Here is a 17,313-nt window from a genome sequence, read left to right as displayed (position 1 = left end):
CAGAGTGCAACTTACTTTGTTGGAATTCATGTTTATAATTCACAAGGCCTAAGTACGAATTTTGCCCATGGAGCAGCAGCTGTAGGAAACTGTTCAGCTCTTTTTTTAGGTGCACTCCTATGGTGAGAACACGAATTGACCACAGACTTTGGTCAGTTTATATCAGCGCACTTCAGGGTCTGGGTTTTACAATGAAGTGACAACACGGTGTTAGATGTAACTTTGTATTTACCCCAGATGCATTTTTTCAGGGTAGCTTTTGCTCTGGTTTAAAATACATTTAAACAGAGAAACTTGCAACTTCCCTGCATTAAACAAGTTTCATCAATGAAACCACTGTGTGGTTTTACTTTCAAATAAGCAGAGGTGTAAAGGATTGAGGAAGGGCAGTCCTCTTCTGTACAGGCTTTTCTGAGATAAAGATACCAGATAAAGAATCAAGGTTAAGAAAAAATAAGTTACTGATTGCATGACAAATGATTACTGTGTTAGGAAATATTTGGCAATTGACAAATAGTCTTATTCTTTGTTTTTATCATTCACTATTAAATCGTTTGGTAAAATCATGCATTATAATATAAACAACTCTTCAAAAATGAAATCTGATTTTTAAATTCTAAGAATTCTAAGCTCTGAGCTATAACATGTAAACTGCTCTAGATCAACTTACAGTGTAAAAATACTATTTGAAGATGATAACGGCTTCAATAACCTTAGAGTCTTAAAACAGTTTACAGCACAGGGCCTTCAAGTTACAATCTAAATTAAAATTTAATGAATGTGTGAAACTGAAAGTGTGATTTGTGTCAGTAACCTTTGCCCTAATAAAGCAAGACAATTTGTTAGAGATACATGCAAATAAAAAGTCCATACATGTACGTTCGCAATGCTGATATATATCTTTTATGGCAGTAATTATGTGATGTGGTGGTTAGTGAAAGAAGTAAAATGGGAATTAAACAGGTGAAGTGGTATGTCATGTATCAGAGCATCTGTGCATATGGGTAATACCTCTTATGATATAGTATACTCCAACTAACATATAGCAATATATGGTGTATATTATATCATAAACCATGCATGCTATATTATGTAAATTTATATATATATAAATATACAGTGAACATGAGCATTATTTGATCTGTGGAAGTGATTTAAAGTTCCATGAGTATCTTTCCAATTAAAGATGCACCATTTTCCATTTGCCATGAGAAGGCAGCATTCATTTCACTAACTCTTTCCAAAGGAAAGGCACACTGTATCAGCTGAGGTTCCATGACTCCTTTTTTGTAAGTAAACTTCTAATCTGGGGAGCACTTTGTGACAAATTATGGAAGATTAATACTTCAATTATTTTTTTTTTAATCCATTAGAAAAACTTAAACTGGGGAAAAAACAAGTGCATCCTTAAAACATGGTGAGAATGAAACTGAATTTAATATACTTCAAACATTGGTAAAGAGGGTTGTGTGAAGAGAAAGGTGCAGAAGAACACCAAGGAGAAAACTACCTTGAAGAAGCGGCTATTTACATGACAGTCCTGGAAGAGACAGGAAAGGGAGAAACACTGCTTGGTTAGTGACGGGCTTGCGAAGCAAAGCAACAACAATTAGTAGCAGAAGTAAACAAAGACACAGCAGCGAGAATACAGAAATGGACACATCTGTTATGCACAGAAAAATCATGAAAAAGAAACCGTGGTGTTAATCACCCTAAGAGTAAGGAGCACAGTGCAGCACAGCACGGTGAAGTAAGATCTTCACGTAACTGCGCGGCAGCGTTACCTTAGCCTTGTACATACATCTGCTTCATGCATAACACATTCCTCATGTTAAACCACAGCAATGCAGAAAGCTACATGTATGTACAGATGTGTGGAGTCTGGGCTCTTAACAATCAAGGAGCACTGTAAAGGGGTGACAGTACAGAAGTTCGGGGTTTTTTTTTGCCTTGAGCCACACATTTAACCTTTATAGCAGGGATACAGAAACCCCTGCTATCACTACAGTTTTCTACGTACATTCTTCACCTTAAATCGTAACACACAGACTGAGAAGAGCCTTACAGAATTCACAAGCTGATAGGAACTGAGACCAGAGATGTACGTCATCTGGTTAGGAAATTTCAAGTTCTCTAGTTTCAGATACGGTGAGTAGATGAGAAACCTCCAGATAACTGCATATGGGAATTCCCCACACCAAACTATAGTATGGAACAGATGGAGTCATCTAACAGCAACTCTATAATGCTGCAAACTATTCTCTAATGATTAAATATGCACAATTTAAAAATAGGAATGAGTGCCATGGCCAAAAAAAGCAGCTCTTCTTTTTATATCACTGTATACATAATGAGTGTGGATTGATGTGCCAGTGATATTTTGGCTGGTCATGATTTCAGTGTAGCTTAGTGTCTTTCCTGAAAATTAAATTTAGTCTATTCATTTACGATTTGAAGTGTCAGCAACGTTATTTCTCTTTTCCATGTCACCTTTACTGAACTGTCTGAAGTTACAGTTATTGCTTCAAAGTGGGAATGCATATTGGCTAGATATAGAGATCATATATTTTATTGATTAACATACATACACAAAAAAACCCCCAGTGAAGTAGCTCTGGGGCAAAAATGTCACCATCCTTCAAAGACTTCAAATAAATATCTCCTTCCCAGCCCTTGCAAGACTTTAACCAGAGACCTGAAGAACTTAACTCACAAAACAACAAAATCACAAGCTCCTGTAGTTGTGGGTCTTTTTGAATGAAAATATCATACTTAATTAGAAAACTCATTGGATTCTTAAGAAGCTACTGAAACAGTTACTGGAGCCTTCTGCTAAGGGCCTCCTGGCTGTGCAACTGCAGCATCTTTATCCAGCCTCCAGCTCAAAATTAAAACTGCTCGAGGATGTCCTGGCCGTTGATTAAAGAAAAGAAAGAAAATGTATTTTTGACTTAAAACTGTTGTGAATATAGAAAAATGCCAGATTAATGCAGAAAGTGCTGGCCTTCTCCTTTCTCATAAAGCAGCCAGAAACTGCTTAAAAAAACCCCCAATCTAAAGCGAGTGTTAAAGATCTAAGAAATACAGTACTGGCAGTGAATGACCAGAAATGATGTACTGACATTCCGAAAGGGAATGAGACAGGTTTCTTTAGCATTAGACTATAGCAACATTGAAACTCATCAGAGAGCTTTAATTGTGCCCTGAAATCTCTGGACATTTCCAAACACAATTTAACTCCAGCTGTACTGCCACAAAGCCAGGCCCGATGGTGTAAATCAGTGTTAGCTCTGTATGCAACAGGTATATACATACAGACTGAGATACGCTACTTGTTTGTAAATCCACATCTGCACAAGGATTAACACGCAAGTTTGGTCAAGCAAAAGGCTGCCTTGCATCCTGGAGGAGTTCAGTAGCACATCAGACGCAGAAGCTCCTGCGTCACTGGAGAGGTTCTAGGTATTTATAACCAAGCCTGATGGCCAAGCACCACATTGTCCCCGTTCTCATCTTTAAAATGGTAAGGCATTTAAAAAGATGTTTTCTTTAGGACGATAATAATAGTTATGTTTAGAAGCACTGAGATGTCACCAAAATGTCATGACAACTGTACGCTTCCAGTTTGCAGATACAGCACCTACCCTGCCCCCTCCCTCCTTCTGCTTCGATCTGTTTAGCCTGCGATAGGAAACTACGGGTCTCGCTGCTGCACAGCCTTCATCAGCGATCCCACTGGCACAAAGCCGCTCAAGACGTGAAGTCAGGTAATGGAAACCCGACAGCAGCCAAAGCAACAGCACGGGGGGTCCAGCCCCACCAGCTACAGCCCTGGGGAACCGCTGCCCAGCTGGGCACGTCACCTCTCGGCGGCAAAACCAGCCCATCAGGCAAGTGGGCAAGAAGCAGTGCAGAGCTGCTCCTGGATGGGTGAGCTCGTCCCTGGGTCAGCCCCAGGAAGGGGAGGTGGGGCATACAGCACACCACCGGCACGGCCACTTTCCCTGGATACCTGGTGCCTTCCCACCACACGTGCCTTGGTGGGTCTGCCCCACAACGTTGACGAAGGCATAATCCAGCACCTGCTTTTACTAACTGGGAATTATTTTGCAGAAAACGTACTTATCAGCATAATGTCGTCTTATTGTGGAGTGATTTTATTGTTATTCACTTAATTAAAGGGAATGATACAAAACTAACAGCCATGAAAAGCCACTCGCACCTGATGTCTCAGATGTCTCGACCACAAAACCAGCTGGAAGCCAGCAGCCGTGGTGTGGATGTATGTCCTCAAGGAAGCACCTCCCCTGGTCCACCAGAATGGCCCCGCAGGGATCCCCACAGTGGGGACACTAGTCTGAGCTCTCTCAGAAACCAAGGGAACAATTTTGTCCTACTGAAACCCACACAGAGCACTATGCTAAAGAAAATAATTAGAAAAAAAAAAAAGCCTGACATCTTCAGAGCGCGTACCAGGAAGGCCGTTACATACCTTCCCCACAGACGCCTTAAAGTGAAGATTCTATGAGCCGTAACCTATTCCCGCGTAACAACTCGCTTGGATCACTTCAATTACCAAAGCTGGCTGTAGTGACTCACATTGCTCCCATCACGTAACGTATCTTGTACTTGGTAAATGTAGCCACATGTAAGGATTATAGCTACTCTGTTCTTTTTTTAATTAAAAAAATCATTGATATGGACCATAACAGCCGCTTTATTTTTAATAATGTTTGTCGTGATGATGATGTGGAAAGAAGGGGACAGACAGAGTAATTAACCAGCCTACTTTTAAACCAGCATTATCCTATTATTATTCTAAGGTGATATTTAAATATCAAGAAGTGCTTTACTAAGCAGCAAATTACAGGAAACAGGGCTTGACAAAACTGAAATAACTTCCCACAACAGAAGTTTTAGAATTTTCACATTTCTTTTCCCCAAATAAAGAACCAGAACAAAGCCCTGAAAAGCAGAAATATAGCGCTGCTCGCATCATTGCCAGGTATGAAAAACACAGTACGGTCGCATTATTTCAATATTCTGCTTTTTTCTTTGAGTAGCCAAATACTGTAAGAGGAAAACAAGTATATAACAAATAGTAGACACTGCAGCTAAAAGACTTGCTCGTTTGGGTCCATGGAGCCACCTGGGACTGTTGGGAGTTCCCATGGCAACCTCAGCATGGACAATTATGGAGCAGCTCCAATTATTCACAATATGCCTGCTGAGAACGGAGTTTCATTTTGAGCTGGCCACAAATAATGCCATTCTGGAGAGAAAATTCACAACCAAAGGTTAAAACGAAATGAAAAACAGTGACAGATTTTATCCTGCCTCCACTTCCTACAGGAGTGTATTTTTATCTCTAAATATTAATGATGATGTATCATCTATAAATCACTGAAGACAGATTTGGTCATACTGCTAAATGAGCAGATAATTGATTCGTAAGCTTTAGTGATAGGTGAGATCCAGAAAATATATAGATTGATTAAAATTTGTTGTATTGAAAATACTGCACCATACCTGTGGCATAATATACCTCAGTTTCTATATACTGGACAACCTCATATAGATAATACATAGACAGTACATAACCCAAAAATTCCTTGCAATAAAATCTAAAAATACTTAGTGAGGTCGCTGCGTGGTTCCATTAATAAAACCACCATCCTTCTCAACTCTTCTCTTGCCTTTCCAAATGTGGTCCGTTGGTCGGATCAGATCTATAACCTCTGGGCACAAGTGAGGTGTTAATTTTTCAACCGGTTTAGATCTGGCAGAATGGGTCACGAGGAAGCTTTGTCTTGTGACTAATAGCTTTTACTGTTCAATTACAAATGTAAGTGAAGAGAATGTTTGAATATATCATTTATTTACTTATTTATAATCTCTACCGCTATTTTATGGTAGATTTACATTGAATAAATGACTTAAAGAATCTGTGCCAGAAGGTCCAGTAAGTAAAGCAGCACATCAATGAGATTTGTGTGACTAATAACCACATTTAAGTAAGAAATCTGGGCTGTTAAAGTGGAGCTAGAAGGACGTGATAGGGTTGTGTAAACAGTTTAAAATCAATGAGAGCCTGAGGCCAAACCTTAAAAGATGTCTGTTGAACTATAGGCACAGGCAGATACTTTAAAAATTCTCACTGATTTAAACGGGAGGTAGAATCTTGGAGATTCTACTAAGCACATTTCTGAACTGTAGTCAAAAGGGCAAACTCAGTTTTAAGAATGACTTAGGCTTTTTTTTTTTTTTTTTTTAATTTTTAAGACCAGAAACTGGTTTCAGAAATTTCACATCTACCAGTTTTCTGTTCTTTTAACCTGAAAATATTCTTTCTCATTCTGAAGTTTTTCTGTTCTTATATATAGCTTAGGTTTGTGTACAGCCCTTTACTCTGAAGACCACCATTACTCATTTTAAGTATTTGATATTAGTAATGCAATACTTTTGTAGCAATTGTTGTAATTTTGTACTAAAAATCAAATCAATGTAGCCTGGATATCAATCACACTGTCATATATCGAAAAGTAGACCAAGCACCACAAATACAGACTTGATTAACAAGCACTCTGAAGTTACTCTTTCCTATAAACTGATAAATGAGAAGATAGCCCAGTATGACCTCTTGGTCTATGTATATTCTTAATCTTCCTGACAAGTACACTCCCCTAATGAAATGGCAGCCAAGACCTGCAACCTTTCGGTAAGGTTTCAAAGCTGATTTCAGCTCAGTGGAAATAATTATTTAGATGATGTCATTGGAGCGCTGCAACAGTTGGCTATAAACTTCCAGAAGGGACAGGCGCAGGAGGAGAGGTGGGGGTAGCCCTATGTTAGGGAGTGCTTTGATTGTCTAGAGCTTAATGATGGTGACGATCACGTAGAGTGTTTATGGGTATGAACCAGGGGAAAGGGCAACAAGGCAGATGCCGTGGTGGGAGTCTGTTATAGACCACCCGACCGGGTGAAGAGGCAGATGAAATATTCTATAAGCAGCTGAGAGAAGTCTCACAGTCGCTAGCCCTTGTTCTAGTGGGAGACTTCAACTTACCAGATGTCTGCTGGAAATACAGAACAGCAGAGAGGAAAATCTAGGATGTTCCTGGAGTGTGTGGAAAAGACCTTCCCGACAGCTGGTGAGGGAGCCAGCTATGGAAGGCGCCCACTGGACCTGCTGTTTGTGAACAGAGAAGGACTTGTGGGTGATGTGGTAGCTGGAGGATGTCTTGGGCACAGCGATCATGAAAGACAGAGGTTTTGATTCTTGGAGAAGTAAGGAGGGGGTCAGCAGAGCTGCCACCTGGACTCCCTGAGGGCTGCCTTTGCTCTGTTTAGGAGCCTGGTTGACAAGTCCCCTGGGAGGCAGCCCTGAGGGGCCGAGGTCTCCAGGAAGGCTGGACATTCTTCAAAAAAGGAAATCTTAAAAGGTGCAGGATCAGGCCGTCCTCATGCTGAAAGACAAGCTGGTGGGGAAGAAGACCAGTCTGGCTGAACAGAGAGCTTTGGCTGGAACTCAGGAAAAAAACCAAGAGAATTTATGGCCTTTAGGCGAAGGGACAGGCAACTCAGGAGGACTACAAGGATGTCGTGAGGTTACGCAGGGTGAAAATTAGAAGGGCCAAAGCCCAGCTGGAACTTAACCCGGATACTGCTGTAAAAGACAGTAACAAATGTTTCAATAACTACATCAGCAACAAAAGGAGGGCTAAGAAGGCCCAGAAGGAATATCTGTGGAACTACAGGCCTGTCAGCCTGACCTTGGTGCCAGGGAAGGTTATGGAGCAGATCATCTTAAGTGCCATCACACAGCACATCCAAGGCCCAGTCAGCATGGGTGCTGAAAGGCAGGTCCTGCTTGCCTAACCTGATCTCCTCCTGTGACAAGGCAACCCACTTAGTCATGCTGTCTACCTCAGCTTCAGTAAAGCTTTTGACACTGCTTCCCACAGCATTCTCCTGGAGAAACTGGCTGCTCGTGGCTTGGACGGGGCTACTGTTAGCTGGGTAAAAAACTGGCTGGATGGCAGAGCCCCGAGTTATGGTGAATGGAGTGACATCCAGCTGGTGGCCAGTCACACGTGGGCTGGGGCCAGCTCTGTGCAATACCTTTATCAACGATCTGGAGGAGGGGATCGAGTGCACCCTCAGTCAGTTTGCAGATGACACCGAGTTGGGCAGGACTGTTGATCTGCTGGAGGGCAGGAAGGCTCCGCAGGGGGGTCTGGGCAGGCTGGACTGATGGGCCGAGGCCAGTTGTATGAGGCTGAACAAGGAGAAGTGCTGGGTCCTGCCCATGGGTCACTGCAGCCCCACGCAGCGCTGCAGGCTGGGGCAGAGCGGCTGGGAAGCTGCCCAGTGGGAAAGGACCTGGGGTGCTGGTTGACAGTCCGCTGAACATGGGCCAGCAGTGTGCCCAGGTGGGCAAGAAGGCCAACAGCATCCTGGCTTGTAGCGTGGCCAGCAGGACCAGGGCCGTGAACGTCCCCCTGTGCTCAGCACTGGTGAGGTTGCACCTCGAATCCTGGGTTCAGCTTTGGGCCCCTCACTCCAAGGGGGACGCAGAGGGGCTGGAGCGTGTCCAGAGACAGGCAGTGGGGCTGGGCCATGAGTCTGATGGGGAGCAGCTGGGGGAACTGGGGTGGTTTAGCCTGGAGAGGAGGGGGCTCGGGGGGACCTTATCGCTCCCTACAGCTGCCTGACAGGGGCTGTAGGTGGAGGGGTCAGTCTCTTCCCCAGGTAACAAGCGACAGGACAAGAGGAAACAGCCCCAAGCTGCGCCAGGAGACGCTTAGATTGGAGAGCAGGAAACATTCCTTCACCAAAAGGGTTGTCCAGCACTGGAACAGGCTGCCCAGGGAGGTGGTGGACTCACCACCCCTGGAGGCTTTTAAAAGCCCTGTAGATGTGGCACTTAGGGACATGGGTCAGCGGTGGCCTTGGCAGTGCTGGGTTCGCGGTTGGACTTGATGATCTTAAAGGTCTTTTCCAACCTAAACGTTTTTATGATTAAATCACAAATAGCAGCATATTTCTCAGTGGTATTTACTTGTTCCTTAGTATAGAGTACCTAAAATAAAATAACTGTGTAAAGCAAGATATAAATGATAAGAAAAATAGCGTAAAAGATGATCAGAGTCAGCACCACTTCTGTGCCATACCAGAATAGCTGATTAGTTAAATACCACCATCCAGACATCTGTGCTGTTAATTTTTGTAAGCCATCACATTAATTCCCCTTGAAACCAAGTAAGAACATTACTTGGAGAGAGCTGATTCCCTCTGTTCCTTCTCACAGCGGTAAACTTTGAGAGAGAGTAAGAGGCTGAACCTAAATCCTTTTACCACGTAGTACTGCATTATACGAGCCTTGGTCTAGTTACAATTACATGTTTTGTTTGGCTACCAATATTCCCACGTATCGTCACCAAGTTTCAAAACTGTCCATTACGCAACTCTCTAAATACTCCTGGAGACACGCGTGCTCAGGGAAAACCTATTCCCTTTCTTTGATTAATTCAGACCACTAAAATAGCATCAACCAGGCTACTTCCAGAACTGGGAAAGCCTCAAATACACAGTGCTGAAGCTGAATTAATTAGACTTTGAGACAGACTAATTATTTCTGAGGCAGAGCTGACCCTATGTGAAGCTGCCATTTCTGGGACTCAATCCAGGAGCTGCACACGATGCAACCTCTCAGGATTTCTGCTCCACTCCAGTGCAGGACACAGATAAATCCTGACTATTCATTCTGCAACCAATGTATTTACAGTAGGCTTAAGAAAAAAAACCCTAAGAGACTGTAAATTCAATATGCAAACATATTGCATATAATAACTGACACTTTTAAATAGACAGTTTTAGTGATTTGTCTCTGTCCTGAGAAAAAACAGGTAGATTTCTATACCTATATCAACAGCATATACATATCCACCTAATTTCAGACTCTGTACATTGCACAGAGACGCGTAGGGGGTGCAAAGAACTACTTTTGAAGCTCTTCTTTCTAGAGAGGATAAAAAGTAAATATGATCTTGAAGAGAAAATGACCTAGTGCAGCAAAATAAAATCACACTGGTCAGATCACAATTGTAAAGAAAGGAAAATGGAATGGAGATTCAAATACTTCTCAAATGTGTAACAAAAATCATAGTTCATGCTGCAGACAAAAGTATGGTAGCTGATCCAAATGCGTTCAGAAGAAATTGATGCACCTTTTCTTTTTCTTTCTTGAAAGTTGAACATGTGCCGTTTTTCCTCACTTTCTTGGGTTAACCCATCTTTTATAATAACAATGTAGAATTCTGCCTGATGGTGAACATAAAAAATTGCTATTTCAGGTTGAAAGGAACAGGCGTAAGTGTTTATGCACAACAGGTATATTAATTACTTTTTGGATTAACAGCTAAAGTTGTAAATGTTCAACCAGAAAAAAGAAAACAATACTGTGGCCTGTGATATTTCAAATTCAAAACTGAGTGCGCAGCTGGAAAGAGTAGTCAAGTCAGATGAGCTGAATCCAGTACAGCCATTAGCAAAACACTTCCCAAACCATCTCTCTCCCTCTTGCTGGGTTTAATGGCCAGCGAGTATTTTGCTGTAATACCAGCTGTAGCAGTCAGAAGAGGGAGAGTTGCTGGCTGAGTCTCTTCATTAAGAAACGATTCCTTTGCAGGGCACGGTGAGACCATGCTTGTGACCACTAACCACTCCAATTTGCACCACAGAAAGCAGGATGACTGTGGGAAGTATTGCTTTTCTTCAGCATCTCTTTTCTGTACAAAACCAGCAATACCTCTTATCCTTAAAAACATCCACACCCTCATTTAAGGTATCAGAATTTCAGATGACAACCTTCTACAAAGATTCTGAGGCTCCAAATAATCAGCAATTAACACTGTCAATATTTTCTTTAAAAAAAAAAAAGAAAAAGCATTTAGTGTGAAACATTCTAAGTATTAAAATATTGTTTTGGAGAATTTCATTTGTCAAATAACATAGATACTAGTGATGACTAGCAGATTTTGCAACAAGTATTAAAAGACACTGAAATTATTACATATACTTGACGTACAATGTTTTAAAATACCAACTCCACAAGTGTCATAGCAGAGAAGCTGAACTCTCAGAAAAATGCTACCACTACTGAATTAATCTATTTGGTCCAATCTTCAGGAAACCCAAAGGCACATACTGCTGTCACAGGCAACAGAAACATAGATAAAAATAAAGATAGCACTCTAATATAGATCTTTTAATGAACTTTTTTTTTTCTTGGTGCAATAAAGTGAAAAAATGTATGCAATATATAGTTGCACCCATCTGTATCTAATCCTCACCTCAAACTTCTGCCGGAGCTCTGCATTTCCATCTTCATCGGCATCTGGAATCGGAACATTATAATATTCACCTTCTTCTTGATTCAGCAGCTTGTACCTGTGGAACATTTGGGGAAAAAAATGGTGACTTAACAGTTTTTTTCCTGTTAGATTTAAAATCTGATTTAGTTGTTTGTGTGTGGTTTGTATCAATGTCACAGGTATGTAAAGAACTGCTTTCAAAGATGTAAAGCAAACCCAGAAACTGAATATATTTAACCTAAAATTAGATCTTTAATCCCAAACTATCTACCAAGGCAGTTTAATGGACAAGGAAATTCTTCCCACTCATCCTGTAATATGATGGGAGACATCAACCCTGAAGAACCTTTCCCTCCAGTGCACCTGTCGCCCTAAACAATTATTTTTGACGAAAGGTACTTTTTGAGAAGATGTGATGAGCTCTACCCCTAGCTTGGTAAGTAATGAGATGGCATTTTATAAAATCAGTTCCCATGTACTTTGAATTTGCAGAGCTATATATAACATGATGTTATAACATAACTTAGTAATGAATATATCGTATTTGAGATAAAAATAAAATTCATATCACAAGACGATGTACACAGAATTGAGTTTGCAGCAGCTCTTGGCTCCAGCAGAAGTTTCATGAACACCAGTTCCTTTTGTTATCATCCTTTTTTATATATAGACTGTGTTTCCTAGGTTTAGTTGCATATTCAGTGAATTTATAGTCTGAGATACAGTGAAAAGCTCCCAAAAATGTAGATTATATTGAAGAAAAATACTGGGTTTAAACTTTTTCCGCTCTCTTTTCAGAAACTCTTACCATCCACTGGCTGGCATCTTCATAAGCTCTGACACCCCGAATGAAAGAGATCCCATGAAATCATTTCTGGTTGTTCGATCCCAGTCCCAGACCTCTACAGATAACCGTCGATCTTTGTCTGTAGGTTTTAATTTACTAAAAAGGAGAGAAATAGAGGAGTTTTCAATGCCACACTGAAATGGATTCAATACATACAAATATACTTCATTACAAGGCGTTAAAACTTACAATGTGAATGACTCATTCCAGTCTGGATTCAGAGTAGAACGGATGGTTTTTGTTTTTTGTTTACTTTCATTCTTAGGATCTGGGATGAGCTTCAGTTTAACGTAAGGATCGGAAAGTCCATTTGGATCCATGGGAATTAGGTTTTTCGCTTCTCGCACTGTCAATATAAAACACCGCTAATTTGTATAGGATTACAAATCAACATTAAGCAAGCAGTGACGTGTCAAATCAGAGTTAGTGAAACGTGTTGAAAATAAAACAAGTCGTGAAACCTGCTTGTCAGACTCGGCATGGAAGGAACTACTCTTTGTAAAGTAAAGCTGTGCTCAGTGATATTTATCAGAACAGTAGAGAGAAATGACAGGAGAGAAGAGCAATTGGCAAATGACATGAGCTTCCAGGCAACTCTTTTCCCTGCAATGGAATGATTAAATGTCCAAATCCATCAATATAAATTTTTAAGCAGGTAGCAATTCTTTGTGCATTTATTTCTTCTTAGGTTATATAACTACAGGACTATCAGCCAAATACTTTAAGGGCACTAGCCAGATCACAATAGATGTCAGGAAGATGGGTTATTTTATATTATTTGATACAATCCCTCATTGGAAGGTATCTAACACTAAACTTCCGTCAGATCCATGGTTTGTTAGTTGTCAGATGGGATCGCTGTAAGCATTATGTCACGACAGCAAGCAAAGTTAACAGCGCAGAGAAGACAAGTTTAACTTCAGCTTCACAAAAATGTTAATGCAGCTTCTATTTTTACAATGTCAAAAGAAGGCATAAAGCGAGTTAATATATCTCATGTTGCTACCGATCCTCAAAGAGAGAGAGACAAGAATAGGCAGCAATGCGCACGGGGTGCTGTTCCCGCAGGGCTACATCCCGATGTGGAACCAGGCAGGCAGGCAATGGTGGGTTACAAAGGCATCCACCGGGGGCTTGGCAGCTTTCGGGGGTTCAGCCCGGCTGGAGTTACTGCAGCAGCTGCCAGGTTCGTTAGGCAGCTCACACGTCACCGCAGGGCAGTGGAGTATTGCAGCGGGCGAGCAAAGGCAGCACCCCTCTCCCTCTTGCAGAGGACCAGTAACGCCCACGTAACCTACATACAGCACGTAGGGTTTCATTCTGTGTTAACAGCATTCAGCCATCAGCTTCTGCTGCACCTCAGAAGAAGAGGTGGATCTTCCTCATACCGAAACTCCGTCCCACCCAAACTGGTCACGCTGTGATGAGCTGTGGTGATTGAGTTGGGATGGGGAATTCAGACCTCACAACTGGGCATCTCAAAACCTACTGGGAGCAGCAGTAACCCTCTGGGCTCAGTTTGGACAGAAAAGAGCTTTGCTCATTTGGAAATTCTTTTGTGAGATTCATAGCTGTAGATTAGACTTGTTTCTGGAAGGAAAATCACAAGAAGCTTTGAGGGTGACGGTTCCTAGGGTATGAAGGCAGGCCAGCATTTAAGGGTCACCAAAGAGATTATTCCGGATCAACAGTGGCCTCAGCTACTGCTTTCTCAGTGTCAGCATCAGGAGGGCTTTTTTGATTTATCTACGTGACTGAAGAAATCAGAAAGAAAATTTAGGAAGGGTCAACCCTTAAGTCACCTAATATTTCTTGGTGGAAAGCATTTCCTTAAAAATTCGAACTTTAGAGTCACTTAACTCAATCAGAGCTAACATGAAAAACAACAATAAAAAAAAAATGCTGCCAGGATCTTCAGCAACAGATAGTTTCCGTTTGCTGAAGGCTCCCTGCTCCATTCCCCCCAGATTAAAATGGCATTTTCATATAACAAACAGAAATTGTAGACTTTCCCAGGATTTCAACCTGTTATTTCCCAGCACGGAGGTTGAAAGGCATCCAAGCAATACAGATACTTTATAATCTGTTGTTTACTCTCATTATTTATAAAATAAGAAGGGGACGGTTTTCAGGCAACAGTCTAATGACGTAAACCAGCTAAGTACCTCTTTTCAAAATGTCTTTTTGTTCTCCCTTTAGAAACAAAGGCAGGACCGTGGTGGATGAGAACTGTGCACTAATGCTTCCGTCAGAAGGAGAAGGGCAATGAATTAAAGCGCAGGACATATTATTGTGCTTTACTTAAGGACAGTGAAATGAAAGACTGTGGTGTTGACAACACCCCCGCTAGAACGTAGCACTGAATTTACTAAGCCGTGTAACGGTTCTGTTCCATTTCCTAGACACCAGGTGTATTGACAAGTTGATGTAATTAGCTCTAGGCTGATATTTTATTTGTACAGGATGGAAAGAGTGTTTGAGTGTTCATAATGATTATGCTCCTTCAAAGGACATAACCGCTTGTCCTGGTTTCAGCTGGAATAGGGTTAATTTTCTAAGTAGAGCACTTTAGTGCAAATCTACTGTGGTAGACGGAAAACCGGGGGGGTGGGGGTGGGAGGAGAGAGTGCCCACTGCAATAGAAAACAATTTCAAAATGTTTTTGACCTGCTCTTTTTATTTATTATTTATTTACTTATTATTTATGCATTTATTTATTTATTTAATGAGAGTACTAGATGAGGGAGAACAAGTTGGAAGAGAGAAATACCAGATACAACTGGTACCTTATAGCCAAAATAGCTGTTGAAAAAAAGGTAGCGTACAGGAATGCAAGCTACTTATTTGGAACACACTGGTTTGTCAAGACAATTCTCATGCAGAACAGATATCCTGATGTAAATTAATTATTGAAATTAGATCACGGCTGGCAGGGAATCACATCAACTTGAACAAACAGTTGATACCGATCAAGTTATGTTTCTTAAATTTGTGTTTACAAAACGAGAGACAGAAAATGCTCATGGGCTAAAATTTTAAAATAAAATGTAATTCTATTCACTAACTATATTACTTAAGTAATTCTACCAGAAAAAATACACTGTGTTCTAAATGAACAGAACAGAAACAAGCATCTTTCTTGCAGAGCATCTCATCTGTAGTTTTTCACAACCCCGTATAAAGCTGACCGGGCTTTGAAACTGGAGAAATGACAGCTGTCCGTGCAGGGAAACTGCCTCCACTCTCAGCTACTCCGAGTTTTCCTCCACACCCAGCGGTCAGCTGGAAAACCATTTCTGTTTTCAACCCACGAAAAAAATACCCCACCCAATATTAACATTTAGCCCACTGAAAACGGTCTTCAAATACTTCTGAGGAATAACATCAAGATTAAATAACTTATTTTAAATATTACCATCCCAAAGGGACTAAGAGCCATAAAGTGAGTGAAGGATGAAGTGACAATACAAATTGCTCTTTCCCTCATCCTATATTTGGTTTTATTTTTGTTTCGGGGGTTTTTTTGGTCTTCTTGTACATGGCACTTCTGATTGCACTGCCAGGTTTGGCACATCAACTATTACTTCAAAATCCACTTTCTGATTTTTATTTCTGTACTGTAGTTTGGTGTAAGTGAGGAGCAGAACTCTCAACATTTCACAGCTTTCCAGAGATATACATTAGTAAGTTTTTCATTAAAATTCCTTGAACAAAACTGCTCTAATTTTAACATGGCCTCTTCACAGGGATCCTTTATGCTTAATTTTTACCTGGATGCTCAGTGTGAAACCAGGCAGAATTTTGAGAAATTGGCTGGGTGGATGCAGAGCCATTCTCCGCGGCTCTGCTACAGAGAGGTCCCTGGAGAAAGCCAGCACTGATTAGCCTTGATACCTGCTGCTGAGCCTAGAAAACACCACCGACAGCAGGAGGGCATGGCAGCCTGGGCAAGGCTACTTTTCTTTTGCAGCAAACACAGAAAAAGAAAAAAAGCCCTCTAAATACAAGAAAAAAAGAGAGGCTCAGAGATGAATTGGGATGGAAAGATGCAACATATACTAAATACAGGCTGCCAAAGAAGTCATTATCTCACTCCTTGTTTTAAGATATCTGGCCTATTTGTACTTTTGTCTGCATAATTAGTACCTCTAGACATCTTTTTTCAACTGACTTAGCACTTGTTTTATGGAGGAAACAGAATGATGATACTTGTGCTAAAGAGTGCTTATAAAGAATTAGCATCTAAGTGGTCCACCTCTTTAAGAGCACCCTATTTTTAACAGCCTGGGTCAGGTTTCTGTAAGAGGACCCGCAAGAAGAAGAGATTTGCCCTTCCCACCAAAGGCATTCCCTTCTTGTGTGTGGTTGAAACAGAAAAACTTAAATAAACAACTCCAAGAAAATATATCAACTCGGACTGGCTGAGTTCTGCTATAGCTGTAATGATAGCAAGCACTCTCATACTGCTTTAGAATTATTAGTTGATTAAACTCAACACTGTCATAGAGATGCTACTCTGATTATTAGATGGTTGAAGTGAGATACAGTTCAGCATCACTTACAGCATAACTTGGACAGAAACCTAAAATACTACTTGCCAGTTTTCTGTCGCAACTATTAAGCATGATAATGACCTCTGTACTGGGAAAAGTAGCTGGTACTAGTTAAAATTCCTAACATTTTGTCCAGATTAGACTCTTCAAGGGGACTGAGAAAGCACACAGATGAAAAGACAGTGAAGACGAGTATATATTGAAGTTTCTAGCAAATCCAACCTTGCCCAGGTTTTCCTTCTAAAAACCAGAAATAGATGTCAACTTGCCATAAAAAAAAAAAAGGTGCCATTTTCCAACTCATTGTTAATGAAGAAGAGATCATAAATGTTTATTCAACAGAAGATGCAGACTATTTGATGACTGTCCTATGGCTGTTCTGTTATGTGCTGCTTATAATCCAGCAGTATCCATCCAGAAGCCCCGTCTAAAACTGGGACGTCCACCTTTCCAGGAATAGTATAAAGACATAAGCAAATACAGAGCTCATTCTTAGGTATTCATACTTTAAATAAATATCTAAATAAGACAGAGTGGG

At 41.0% G+C, this 17,313-nt stretch overlaps 1 protein-coding gene across 1 annotated transcript in view; it reads right to left on the bottom strand.

Annotated features, from left to right (window-relative positions):
- Positions 1 to 17,313, bottom strand: part of PRKCA (protein kinase C alpha) — a 160,048-nt gene that overhangs the window by 35,224 nt on the left and 107,511 nt on the right. The window contains exons 6-8 of the mRNA XM_056330488.1: positions 12,412 to 12,568; positions 12,184 to 12,318; positions 11,355 to 11,451 (exon numbers count right to left, since the gene is read on the bottom strand). Coding sequence (XP_056186463.1) covers positions 11,355 to 11,451; positions 12,184 to 12,318; positions 12,412 to 12,568 — 389 coding nt within the window. The remainder of the gene's footprint in view (positions 1 to 11,354; positions 11,452 to 12,183; positions 12,319 to 12,411; positions 12,569 to 17,313) is intronic.

The sequence above is a fragment of the Falco biarmicus genome, chromosome 1, assembly GCF_023638135.1.
Source record: "Falco biarmicus isolate bFalBia1 chromosome 1, bFalBia1.pri, whole genome shotgun sequence".
In the NCBI taxonomy this organism is placed as follows: Eukaryota; Metazoa; Chordata; class Aves; order Falconiformes; family Falconidae; genus Falco; species Falco biarmicus.
The sequence above is the reverse complement of the archived record's forward strand: the minus strand, read 5'-3'. Positions and strand labels throughout refer to the sequence as shown.